The following is a 14,040-nucleotide window of genomic DNA, read 5'->3' as shown; positions in this document are numbered from 1 at the left end:
AAAAACCCTCCCCAACCTGCCCGACCTGTGTTAGTGTTTGCTGTGTGCTGTCAGCAGTAGAGACCCAATGCACAATACTTTGATATCAATGGCAATACTGTAAAGACAAAATCCATAAAGTATCAAAACCGTGAAAAGTAAATTGCAATAAACCGAGGAGTTGGCATAATGTGAAAAACAGCAAAGATGACAAATCTGGAACAGTGAATGCAATATCAATGGGGTACCGGTCGAACTTCCAATTGTCTTCCCCCTATCAGAATTCCAAACACATTTAGCCCCTTGATAAGTATTCTTTGAAATATACACGTGGGAGTTATTTCTTCTGCCTTGGTTTTTGCTAATGAGTCCCCAGGGTCCAACTTACTTGACCTTTGGGCGTTTGACCTTAAATGAAAGGCCTCACCAGCGCTGACATTGCTTTAAAATGTCCATCATTGGGAAAATGGCCAGAATGCTTGAAAAATGTCACCAGGCTTGTGAGAACGTTCCCCTTCATTTGTGAGTAAAATGAGATGAGATTAGCCAATTTGGTGAGCTTGCGTTTATTTTGGGGGGTATTTTTGTTTGGCCAAGTAGGAATTTCTCCTCTTCAAAGTCTGTCCAACAACAAATATTAGGATAACTCCAGTTCACTGTACAATGTTGTATAAATTACAGTGGCGGGCTGTACATTTAACATCTAGGACTTCAGTGAATACCTTGAGTGATGTGTCATTTGTGAACGAACCAGCTCTTGAAGGTGAACACCAGTAGCTGGGTCCCTACTAATCAAGAGCTGGTTCACTTCGAGATGCTTTTTTTCTCTTTTGATTGGTTCAAAACGCATGTTTTTTTTATTCCCAAGGATTTGTTTTTGTTGACTTTAAAATTGTTGACTATAGAAAAGGTTCAAATTATTTTTTTGATATTATCTTTTTTTACATCAATCATACTATACAATAAATATTTTTATAACTTATGTTTCCTGTGTTTTTCAGGGATACTGTGTTTTACATAAAACACGTAAAGTTTATTCTTGATTTTATAATTTTTTTGTTGTTGCACTGAAAAGTCAAGATTGTGATCAACATTTTGTTGTGTGCTTTTCAAAAATTCTGAGTTGCTTGACATTAAAGTTTTTTAATATAGAAAAGTTCAAAGTATAAATGAGTTAAAAGTTCACTGTAGAAAGAAAAAATAATTGTAAATGTAGAATAATGGACTGCAACTTCCAGATGGCCCTCACTTTGCCAACTTGAAATCAGATTGGCTAAACCAACAGCGTAAACCACACCTATGTTATGCTACACGGCCACCTTCAAAATCGTTTGTGAAGGCGTCCGGGCAGATTTCTGAGCCTGTCAACAACTAATGGCTGAAATGTGATTGGTTAAATACTAAAATATGAAAGTACACACCTGGAAGCGGCGCAACCAGAGAAACGGCAATGAACGGAAGCTTTCGGACAGTTTAGAATTGTTTGATAAGATAAAATGTAATTACATTACATTATTCAGATAGCTTTAGACCAGCAATATAAGGCCTTGCACGTAATGACATCCCACCACTGTTAAATGAGATCACTGTAATTCCATAATGCGGCCACTAATAAAAGATGAGTAAAAACATCTAATCGTAGTAATAGTAGTCAAACAGACAAAAACAATATAGGAGGAAACTATTTAGGTGTTGTTGCTTTCTTTCACTACGAGAGGATAAAAAACCACATACAAATTGTCTAACCTTTTGCAAAATAGTTTAACCCTATTCTTGTATTCGTCTTAAGGTAAAAGACCCATGTTAGCAGGTCGGTGACGATCAATGTCTTAAATCATCTCTATATTGTGTCTTAAATCACAAGATGTACTACAGAAATACAAAAAAAATACGACTATGGAAATACTAGAAAAAAATTACTTCAGAAATAGTACAAAAAAAGAACAAAAATAAAACTACAGTAACACTACAAAAAAACTACAGAAATTCAATAAAAATCTGACTTCAGAAATACTAAATAAAAACCTAAAAAACCCTCCAGTAATACTTCAAAACTAAATTACAAATCAGGTGATTAAAACAGGGTTCTAATATACTATTTTGCTCTAATTGTGGTCGTTTTAAAACCAATTTAATGAAACTAATCTATTTAAAAAGAGGTATAACATGTCACATGTGGCCCCTGACTCCAAATAGTTGCCCACCCCTGGAGGAGAACATGGGATGAGTTCTAGTTGGTGTAGAAAATATCAAGTAATAGGGGGCCCCAAATGTAATTTTATTTATATATATATATATATATATATATATATATATATATATATATATATATATATATATATATATATATATATATATATATATATATATATATATATATATATATATATATATATATATATATATATATATATATATATATATATAAATCCGAAAAGGATCAGTCGCAAAGCATTCAAAAATGGATTGAATAAATGCACCTCAAAAAGCGGGAGTATTTTTTTCACACAAGCCTATACTGCCCTCTGCTGGTTAAAATCTACAAGCACATTTCAGGGAGCTTTTACAGGTCACGCGCTACATACATGCGTCATGTTATAAACACTAGGAAAATAAAGTACAGTACGCAACCGATGAGTAGAATAAAAACAAACTGATTTACATATTCAAATATACCACTCAAAAATAACCAACTAATGTTTGTGTACAACACAACACAAGATATACAATATATTTATAAATAAAGAAAAAAATAAACATGAACGTTTTCTTTATTCATTTTAATGTTTTTTATTTGAGGGTGTCTTTGTAAGTCATTGTCAAACGGCTCCACAAAAAAAGGGCAACACGGTCCTGAAGATGAACAGTTGTGTCCCTCTCTGGGGATTAGTTGATAATATTTCATACAAGCATAGAAGGCTGCTTTTATAATCTGCTTTAATCAGAGCAGGACATCCCCAGATAAGCAAGGACATCAGAGAACACGGGATTGACTGATTCAGGGAAGTCAACGAGCGGCTGTCACGGCGTTTGGCAGCATGTCCATCACGACCTGTCAGAAAGTGACTCTGATATCATGTTCTGTCCTGTGCATGTCTCTATTCTTGCCCAGGATGCTTTTACCAAGAAGCAAAAAGGAAACGGGGCTGCCACAGGGTAAGGAGATTCCTCATATTTGTTGTTGTTGACGCCAAATGGTAAATTCCACTTGAGCGGATCATTTTTTTGAGCTAAACAAAAAGAGACTGATATGGTAAAATATGTGAATATTTACTTTGGTGATATTTTTAATGATTTCAAATAATGCCACCAACTGACAAATATGTCTTCCTTTTTTGTCCTTTATGTTTGTGTAATCTTTGTGTCTCAATGCTTTTTTTCCCATACATTTGTAATAATTATTATATAACACTTATGACCCACATACAGTACATTAGGGGTAAAAAACAGAGTACAGTACACTAATCCCTTGCTGTATCACGGATTAAGTATAGCGTTTTTTTGTTCATCATGCATTGTGTTCTGCACTCTGATTAGCCAAACAGTCTCCCTACTTGTTAGACAGCGCATCAACAATGTTGCGATATGAGTTGTACACATAAGTAAATAGAGCTTGAAGAACTTACATTTTGTATGCGCAAATGAACTCTCTCTAAAACCCATCATGTCAATAAATGGCCGCAAAAGTACCAAAAAGTGTTAAGATCCAGAATAGGAGGAGAATCCAAATGTGTGACGTTTCTCACACAAGCTTTTATTTTACGGGAAATGTGGCAGTCATGCATGTTAACACAAAACACCAGTGATTCGGTGATCGCTGGGCGAAAGAGGAAAGACAGAAGTCTGGCATGGAACAACAGAAAGCAAGAGACCGACGAGATCGATAACAGTTACACGAGCCGATACCGGACAGATGATGTCGATACCGGACAGGCGGGATTGAAAGGATTGATAACAAATACAGGAGACTAGAGACAGATATCAGACAGGTCGAGAATGACGGGCACGATACCAGACACTGGAGACTGAAATCAAAACAGGACGAAACAGACGGGATCAAAACCGGACAGGATACACAAACGGGAAACCAGGCGGAGTCAAAACCCACGTCTAGCGGGTGCAGAGCTTTGTTGACGGACTGACAAAGGGTGAGTGAGAGCACTGAGCTTAAATAGAAGGGATGCCAATCTGTAAACGAGCCGCAGCTGGCGCCAGTGGGGCGCCATAGCAACCGTGACAAAATGCAGAGAAAGATGCTTTCTATTGCCAACAAATTGGACTTCGCACTCAATAAAGCAGCCAATGAACCTGCTCTGGAGCAAAAGTGTTTGACAATGGAAAAGCACACGTGACAGAACAGGGGGCAATATTTTTGCAATTCCTACTTTTCACATTTGTATTTGTTAGCACAGGATGAATTGATCAATAAAATTGGTTTCTTCTCATGATTGTGTCTCACATTCATAGAAAATATTTTGAGTGTTTTTATCCATAAGTTTAAGCCTGAAATGTGGCAATATGTCAAAAAGTTCTTGGGGGGGGCAATACTGTTGTAAAGCACTGTATATATCCATACCCCTGAATGTAAATTTTACTGTGTTCAAGTGTTCCTTTTTGGTTTTTGCAATAAATAGTCAATGTAAGTACCACTGTAGTCTTTGAGTCCTGTAGCAATACCAGATCAGTGTAAAAGCTAAATAAATATAATGACCCCAAAATTATTCTAGTCTATGCATTAATTTACAGTAGACACATATTTTGTGTTTTAATAAAACATGTTTTATTGTCAGTACTACTTATCTATTTCGGTGTTTTTCAACCAGTGTGCCAGGGCAAACTAATGTTCCATGAGACCTTGTCTAGTGTGCCGCATGAAAGAAACGGTCCTTCATCCATTATCTTTGCCTTCTTCCAGTAATTATACAAGTACCTGTAACATTCATCCATATCGGCTGGTGGCACAAGATTTGTTTTACTAATTGTCTGTTCATTATGTATTATAGAGAAATACAGTACAGTAAAATTACGGTTATCACGGTTAATGGGGACCAAAACCACCCGCGAAAAGTGAGAATCTGCGAAGTAGCGACGCCCCTTCAAAAATGCTTTTTTTTTTTTTTTTTTTTTAAGTTTTTTTTTTTTTTTTTTTAATTATTATTTTTTGGACCTGCATAGCTCTGAACCTGTGAACGTGGAACCACGAAGTAGCGACGCCCCTTCAAAAATGCTTAAAAAAAAAAAAAAAAGTTGTTCTTTTTTTTTTAATTATTTCATTTTATTATTATTATTATTTTTTAGACCTACAAAGCTCTGAACCCGCGAACGTGGAACCGCGAAGTAGCGAGGTCCCACTGTAATCCCTTGTTTTTCTTGGGGTTGTGTTACAAAAAAGTCCAGCGATAGTCAAAACCTGTAAGGTAGAAACATTAATTAATTAATCAGGTATTAGTAACATACAACATAAATGACTGTAACAAAATAACAACCATGTAACAACTATGTAGTTCTATAGTTGTTATTTTGTTAGTTGGATTGGTTAGTTGTTAAAGGATCCAAGCAGTCAACCCAACCGACAAAATAACAACTATAAAGCTAGAAATAAAAACATGGATCTGGCGTTGGTGAGATACTGGCTTGGCAGCGGTGACTTGTTACGTAGCCGCAACAGTAGGCCAGACCTGCAGCCCTGCTATTGCTTTCTCTCTCTGTGCCGCCTCAGTCTCTTCCCGAACCCGATAACAATTCATGGAGCACCTGGTGGTGATCAGCATTTCTTTGCGCTCAAATTTCTCTTGCAAGGGATTACTTTATATTCAATAACTTATTTTTTTGATGAAGTTGTTAAATATTTCAGTGCAAAAAACAAAAGATAAATCAAACTAAGTAAAAACCTGAATCACAATGCCACTCATTTCAATTATCTCATTTTTACTGAAAAAAAAAAAGTTTGAATGAAATAAAATTGGTTAACTGGCAGATAAGTTTTCTCATTTCAATTATTATTTTTGTTATCTTTCCAGGAAAAAAAACAAGCTAAACTTTTGGCAAAACTTCAAAAACATTTTAAATATTAAGAAGAATCCAAAATTACAGCTAAATCTTTATAGAAAAAATGAACAGCATGTACAGTATTACCTCGAGAGCCACAGTTACCTCATAGGATGAGAAAAACGTTTTACTGTTAATTAAGGCGACATGAAAATGTAAAGTTTCAAAAACAACAACATAGATCTGGTGCCAGAAATTAAATTTTAAACATTTTGGACGGATGTTTGGCCCCAAGATTTTACAATGAAAAAAAAAAGTGTGACCTGTCTCAAAAAGGTGGAGAAACACTAATATATTGGATTTTTTTTTTGTCCACATGTTGTTTTCGTGTAGTTGGACCAGGGTTCCACCCTCCGGGTTTGCATCAGGTGTCCTACGAGGACCCTGAGCAGTGGGGTGTAAACCCGTTACACTCCTTGGCGTACAATGCTGAGGCCAATGCCAAAGTACGAAGTATTGGACGTGCGAAAAAGAACAACCTGATGGCGCAAGTCATACCCATTTATGGATTCGGGATTCTTCTTTATATCCTGTATATCATCCACAAGGTTTGTAATGGTGTTGTTATTAACAATAATATGATGATTGTTTTTGATTTTCCACGACAATGGGGCCTTGAGTATAATTAGCGTTTCTGTTGACAGTTGACTTGCAAGGACAAGAACGTAAAATCAGGAAAGTACATTTCGACTATCAACATGGGGAAGTATATGGGTAAGTTGGTATGAGTTACTCATGTGTGTGAGGGGCTGTACAAAAACGTGTTGCAAAAAGTGTAAAGCCTTCTCTTCTGGCCTAAAATAATCGGGATCATGTGATGTTGATTATATTTTTCCATAAATACTGATTAAATCCAAATTGTTCCTTTTATTGCTTCTCTCGGGTTGCCTGCTTCCAGGTGTGTACTTCCATATTTTGAGCATTTAACCAATCATATTTCAGCCATTAGTTGTTGCTAAGCTCAGAAATCTACCCAGAGGCCTGAAGGCAGTGTACTTCAAAAAAGCCGTTGGTTTAGCCAATCAGGGATGTCCGTTCAGGTCAGCCTGAGCTTCTCTCTCACTGACATTTTTTATTTTCTAGTTTTTTTATCCACCCGTCATTGTTCTTTTTTGTCTCTGTTTGAACAGTCTCGTTTAACTTAGGCTTCAGGTACGTCACTTACACACAGCATGGGGCCCTTCAAAGACCCCTTCTCACGCAGTCTGTTACCTGCTCCCCAAGTGCTCGCCAGCAAACGGGGCGTGCTGCAGAAGTGGGGTCGGCCCAAATCACCACCTGAGTCATTACAAATAAAATAAGTTTTACTTCCAGGAGCCAGCTCATGAAGCTAGTTCGTTCGCGAATGATACTTCAGTAATTCAGATTGGTTCTGAAGGCCTATGTGTAAAATAAGCGGCCGGCCACTGGTTACAATTAATGTCTTGCAAAAATCACACACATCGCATGTGAGGAAATGTTTTAGCCCTTTATTCATCACAAAATTCATATTTAAAAAAAAAGACAAGATGGAGATTTCCGAGTCTACAATTAGATTCTGGATGCATTTTTGAGACAAAACTGCTTTTTATTCCAAATGTATTGATAAACAAAATGTTCAGACACAGGAAACCATGTCAAATAGTGACATGTAACCACTTTTCATTTTACTTATTAAGCTTCAAATATAAATAATATTAAGCATTCATGTGACACAAAATAATTGAGAAGCACTGTCTTAAGCGCTTGTCAAGTCTTGTTTATTTGTATAGCCCTTAATCATCACAGACTATTGCAAACTAAACACATTTATTGCACAATCGTAGCTTCTATAGGAACAACATACACTAACTCAATGGAGTCAAGTCAAGTCATTTTTATTTGTATAGCCCTAAATCACGAAGAGTCTCAAAGGCCTTCACAGATTATTACACTATATTACACAGACTATTTTTCAGAATATTATTATACATTCCCCTGCTCTGGAGCCGAAGAGAAGAGTAGGTTATTCATATGCTATAGAGTAGAAGTGATTTTTAAGCTTAGATTTAAACATGCAAACCTGAACACAGAATTTATGGTAAACGTGTGTTGCCTTAAGGAACTGACGAGCTTGCCAGACTCCAAGAGCAAATTCTTCAGTCAGAAAGGATCATGGCGGGGATTGTCTCAAGAAACACCTGCAACTCTGGGAGGTATAAGAAACTATATAGCCAAGCAATGTGCAACAGTAAAGGTTTGAAGCCATCTAATGCAATTTTCAGTCAAATTGCTCCTTAGTGTGCGGACTTTGATTTGCTCCTTTGCTGCCCCACAGTGGCAGACGCAAAAAGAGTAAGTCGACTCCAACGAAAAAGGAAGAGAAACTCCTCAGGCAGCTGAGGCAAATCGCCGAGGTGATGCAAGAGGGCCGAGTGGAAGGAGCCTCCCCGGAGATGGAAGCAGAGGAAGTCCCTTACACAGAAGACTGGGAAGGTACATACAAGTCCCTCGGCCTAGCTTTACCGTCTTCCAATTTCCAAGGACTTCTATCTTTGTGTACCCTGAGTGCATGTTCTGATAGATTTCTTCAGGACAGAACAACATGTTGGGTGAAGTTAATGTGTATCAATAGAAAAATATAAACCATTTTTCTTAATATTGGGCCACCTGGTATTCAATGGCCGCATGTCCTGCATATTTCTGGCAGTTTCTCTTACCTATCACCAAGATCAAAGGTTTATCAAAATTCTAAAACATGCAGAAAATACACACAAATATCTGCTATTTTTGGGCAGCTACTGGTAGCCAGCTAGTCGCGGGGCACACAGGGACAGACAACTCACTCGCTCATTCACACCTAGGGACAATTTGGACCAGCCAATTAACCTGACATGCATGTTTTCGGAATGTGGGAGGAAACCGGAGTGCCCGGAGGAAACCCATGCAAGCACAGGGAAAACATGCAAACTCCACACAGGTAGATTTGATCCTATGACCTCAGAGCTGGGCCACATGCTAACGACTATACATATATATATATATATATATATATATATATATATATATATATATATATATATATATATATATCTCATCTCATCTCATCTCATCTCATCTCATCAGCTGCACCGCTTATCCTCAGTAGGGTCGCGGGGGTGCTGGAGCCCATCCCAGCAATCATCGGGCAGTGGGCAGGGGACACCCCGAACTGGTTGCCAGCCAATCGCAGGGCATATATATATATATATATATATATATATATATATATATATATATATATTATATATATATTCAAAGCACGCAACTAAGACAAAACAGTTACAAGTCCTCTAACGACAGGGTAAGCAAATTTGCAATTTCTCCAAGTAGAAATTAGATGTACAGTATGCAATCGCTCATCACTACAATCGAAGTCTGTTTCAAGAGCTACCTCATATGTTGTGTTAATGGATTTTGCCAGTTAAAACGTTTTGTGTTCATCCTATTATGTCACAGCTCTAGAAGAAATGAGCCAAAAACATTTTTTAAGCATTTTGAATATTTTGCAACATACCTGCATAACTGAGGAGAAATCATTACACGTTCTGTGCCTAATTGAAAAAAAAAAATAGTCTTTTTGATTCCCTTTAACAAACTTCTTCCAGGCAGCACGGCGGGGCAGTGGTTAGTGCGCGTGCGGCACAGTTCTGAGGTCGTGGGAACCTCCTGCGTGGATTCAAATCCAGCTACCGGCCTTACTGTGCGGAGTTTTTATGTTCTCCCCGTGCTTGTGTGGGTTTCCTCCGGGCACTCCGGTTTCCTCCCACATTCCAAAGACATGGATTTCAGGAAATTGTACCTAGGTGGGACTGAGCGAGTGAGTTGTCTGCCCCGTGTGCCTTGCGATTGGCTGGCAACCAGTTCAGGGTGTCCCCTGCCCACTGCCTGATGATTGCTGGGATGGGCTCCAGCACCCCCGCGACCCTACTGAGGATAAGCGGTGCAGCTAATGAGATGATATGAAACTTCTGCCAGCTTGCTGATGAGCTGATCATTCGTATCAACTCATTTGTAGAAGTGAAACACGAGGCCCTCGAGGACCAGAGTGCCCACCTCTGTTCTATAGAGTTTTACAATTTGACAATAATTTGACAGCATATAAATTATGTGTGCCCTACAAACCCTGGCAAAGACTTCAAATACATTATAACGATAAGCAGTGTGATACATGCACTGTTGGGAGGAACACTTTACATAGGAATCAAACTGTATTTTCACAGGCTATCCAGAGGAAACCTACCCAGAGTATGAAGAACCTGATAACATATGCGAACCTGAACATATGCCCCCTAATGTGCCCGTCCGGCAGCCCACCGCGGAGGCCCTGGCGGAGCAAATGGATCAGGAGGTGGAAGAGATCGTCGCACGCAAACTTTCTGTCGTGGAAGAAGAGGATGAAGACGAAGAAGAAGAGGGTGAGGATATGGAAAATGTAGTGGATGATATGGAGAAGGAGGGAAAGGAAGAAGAGCAAGAGGTGGCTGAGAAAGAGGAAATGGCAGAAGAAGAAGTGGAGGAGGAAGCTGAAGCTGAGAAAAGACTTTTGCTGGATCAACTCACATCCCGAGCATCAACAAACACACAGCACGAAAGGTTAGGTCTGCAGGTATTCAACACGATACAAGGTCAGTTAGCAGGAAAGAAGCATATTAGTTTTAATGACCACAGAGATATATTTCACTACCCAAAAGAGGATACTTTTGAAGAGAAGGAGGAGCAAAAGGAGGAAGGTGTGGAGGAAGACGATGGCACAGAGGTGGAAGAGGAGGACGAAGCCGATGAGGAAGATCCTGTAACCGAGGCGGAAAGGCTTCAGTTTAGTGGTGTGGGTTGTCTTAACCCAGAGGAAGAGGTGGAGTACGAAGGAAACGAATATTTGGCTATGTTGGCGATTGCAGAGAGGGACAGAGATGTCCGCCTTGACATTCCAAACGAGGTCAGTGGGCTGCGGATGCGGAACAGGAGGGAGACAAAGTCTTACCCTTCAAGTCCCACAGAGCACTTGGAATTTTAAGTGAATGTGCAGGTATTCAGTAATGCTCTGGAGTTGAAGGACAATTGCGTCATCTGATTATCATAACACATGTTTTCAAACTTCAAAGAGTGATGCCAATTGTATGATGTGTGGGCTCCAACAGAGAGAGTTGTCTCAGGAGACTTACACGTACTGTACACGGTTCCCAAAGAATTGGGCATATTTTGACTTTGATTATCTCAGTAACCATTGAAGATCCAAAAACACATCTGGTAAATTCTGCACCCTTGTAATCTCAATTTTCAAAGATGTTCAATATAAGCACCATTGGTCACACAACACACATCAAAAACCTGCCAAATGCATCCCAGCATTGCATTGCCTCACCATTGACCGTTGCAAGAATGGTCCGAAGACAGCTCTATTCAGCAAAGCACAAGACAGTAAAGTACACATAACAGAAGTTGTTGCAACAATTGGCAATGAAATGCTGGCATGCATTTGGCAAGAATTTGACTATTGGCTTAATGTATGTCGTGCGACCAATACTGTTCACATTAAACATTGAGAAATTCAAATTGAGAGTACAATCATTCTCAATTTACCAGATCTGTTTTTATATCCTCAATAGTTTCTGAGATATTCAATGTCAGAAGGTTCCCAAGACTTTTGGAACACCCTGTAAAATACATTACTCTTAGAGGGATAGGAGATATTAGACGCATACCCTTAGCCTTCAAAGACATGGTTAAAATAAATGACATTTTTGTACCGGAGTGTTTGTACTGTTAAGAGAGAAAACTTTACTAGTGGTAAAGATTTAAAGGTGACTTCAAGCTTAAGATCACTTACATTTGAAGCACTCTTGGAGTTAAACAGCGGAATGAAATCTTGAGTTAAATCAAGTTTAAAGCACTTTGAACGACATTATAAAATACTCTTCTCACCCTACCACCTTTTTGACCTGTTGCCCTCTGCTAACCGGTACAGGTCCTTTAAAACAAGTACTTACAGGCTCAGAAACAGGTTCCATCCTCGTGGCCAATACAACTCTAAAAAAAATCGCACAGGACTGTGAAAAATATGTATCTTGTCAGTTGCATTAAAAAATGGGTTCTCATGTCTATTTTCTACTTTTGGGTGATTTTTTGTAGATGCTTAATGTTATTGCACTACTGTTATGATGCACTATTTATCATCACACTATTGTAACTCCAAGCATTACCTTGTTATACATTTTGCCTATTTATCCATGGAATTCTTTTACCTTATGTTTCTCTTTTAAGTCTTTATTTTATGTTAATGCTAGAGCACCATCTCTAATCTTGTTGCAAACAATCTTAACTACATTGTTATTAATGACTATAAAGACAATTTTAAATGTAATCTTTAACTCTAAATGATAGCATTAAAGCTTTAGCTCTAGACAGCACTAATTAAAGCTGAAACAACTTTTTTTTTATTAATAAAAAAACTTAGCCGAGTAGTTGTAGTTTGAGGATTTACGTATTTATGGGACTCGTTGAGGACTCGGGTGCAGGAGGAGTGACTTTTGCCGACCCTGGCGCAATTACTTGCTATGTTTGTTTATTAAAACAATATAGTTTTGCGCTTTAATTAGTGCTGCATGGAGGCTGTCTTTTGCCAGGGTCGGCCAACATCCTTCTTCTTTATGGTCCCAAAACCGCATATGCACATTTTATTTAAACATAATAAACTCGTAGGTTTTGTGTACATTGCTTACTTCAAAAGATTGGTCCAAACTAGAGCAGTTAATTTTCCTGTCGTTTATCATAAATTAAATGCAGCCTGTAAATGAGTTATCTTTGGCTAGTGAAACAATATTTAGATACTCATTCCAGCTATATATTACAATTATTAACTGTTTGATTAAATTTAACAATGTTAGCATATAAAAAATGAAGGATTCTGTATGTGTTTTTTCTGCCTATGATGACATTTTCTTTGAGATTTAATAAATCAGAAATCCACTACATTATTTAATAACTTTATTATGTAAAACTCGTTAAAATACAAGTTCAGTGGCTCACACACCCCTTAAACTAAAAGCCAGAATTTGCACATCTTTCATTCAACTCATCATACTGTTTGAAATAAATCTGACTGCTCTAGTAATTGTGCAGTACTTGAGTATTATATTCAGCTACCATACTCATTCTTGAGATAATCTTTTTATTAAATACTTTTACTTTTACCTGAGTTGTATCATTTTGTAGTAACCCCGAATTAGTTTAAATAATGCCAAGATGCTCTAAATTGTTTGTTGTCTGTTTTATGTGCAGTAAGTCTTTAGCTCACCATATGATTGTGCTTATAAATTGACAATGGTAAAGGAAACAGCAGCATAGAAAAAAATACTTTTAAAATGTATTATCTGACTTGTATTTATAAATAAAGGTAGTGAGCTGTGAAGGCCTGCAAGGCCTTCTCTACTGGCCTAAAAAGTATCTGAATCAATTGGTGTTGATTGTGTTTTGTCCATTAATACTTATTAAATAGGGGGCAGTAATACACCAAAGTGATTGCGCCAACAACCATTAAACTCAAAGAGACCTAGCTGTACATGGAATATAAAATGTGTGACTCTGCAGCGAGCAAGCCTTTTACAAGCGGGAAAGGCAACTTTCAGCCAAGAGGTAAGATCATAAGACCTAGCCCAAGCCAACCCATATCCCAATTTTGGGCCCGGTTGGTACGTTGGAGTTGGGCCTTCTATCTCGTTGCCTTTTTTCCTTTTATTATCCATCTGGCATTGCTCTTTGTCTCTTTTATAGTCTTTTTTTTACACTTTGATTTCGTTACAAAAGACAGGCTTCACGCACCCCCTGTTCCCCTCTCGCACGGTCCGCGTTGCTGCCTCTCCGAGCGGACTGCTGGCTCGCGCCAGAGGCCAGGGTTGTAGAGTCACTGCTCCTCTACCCAAGTTCTCACAAATAAATTATGCAATTTCACTTTCAAGAGCTGGCTTATGGAGCCAATTTGTTTGCCAACCACACATCACTAATCTAGACTGAAGC

The 14,040-nt window shown here is 38.2% G+C and overlaps 1 protein-coding gene across 1 annotated transcript; it reads left to right on the top strand.

Moving 5' to 3' along the window:
* Positions 1 to 2,901: 2,901 nt before the first annotated feature.
* Positions 2,902 to 13,476, top strand: ric3a (RIC3 acetylcholine receptor chaperone a). The gene is made up of 6 exons (XM_088334379.1): positions 2,902 to 3,135; positions 6,361 to 6,575; positions 6,672 to 6,741; positions 8,108 to 8,201; positions 8,324 to 8,481; positions 10,248 to 13,476. The coding sequence occupies exons 1-6, from the start codon at positions 3,018 to 3,020 to the stop codon at positions 11,039 to 11,041; spliced, it is 1,449 nt and encodes a 482-aa protein (XP_088190505.1). The 5' UTR covers positions 2,902 to 3,017; the 3' UTR covers positions 11,042 to 13,476.
* Positions 13,477 to 14,040: the final 564 nt, after the last annotated feature.

This window comes from Urocampus carinirostris, chromosome 4 (assembly GCF_059441175.1).
Source record: "Urocampus carinirostris isolate Australia breed hairy pipefish chromosome 4, RoL_Ucar_1.0, whole genome shotgun sequence".
NCBI classification, from domain to species: Eukaryota; Metazoa; Chordata; class Actinopteri; order Syngnathiformes; family Syngnathidae; genus Urocampus; species Urocampus carinirostris.
This window is presented reverse-complemented; position numbering and strand designations above follow the sequence as displayed.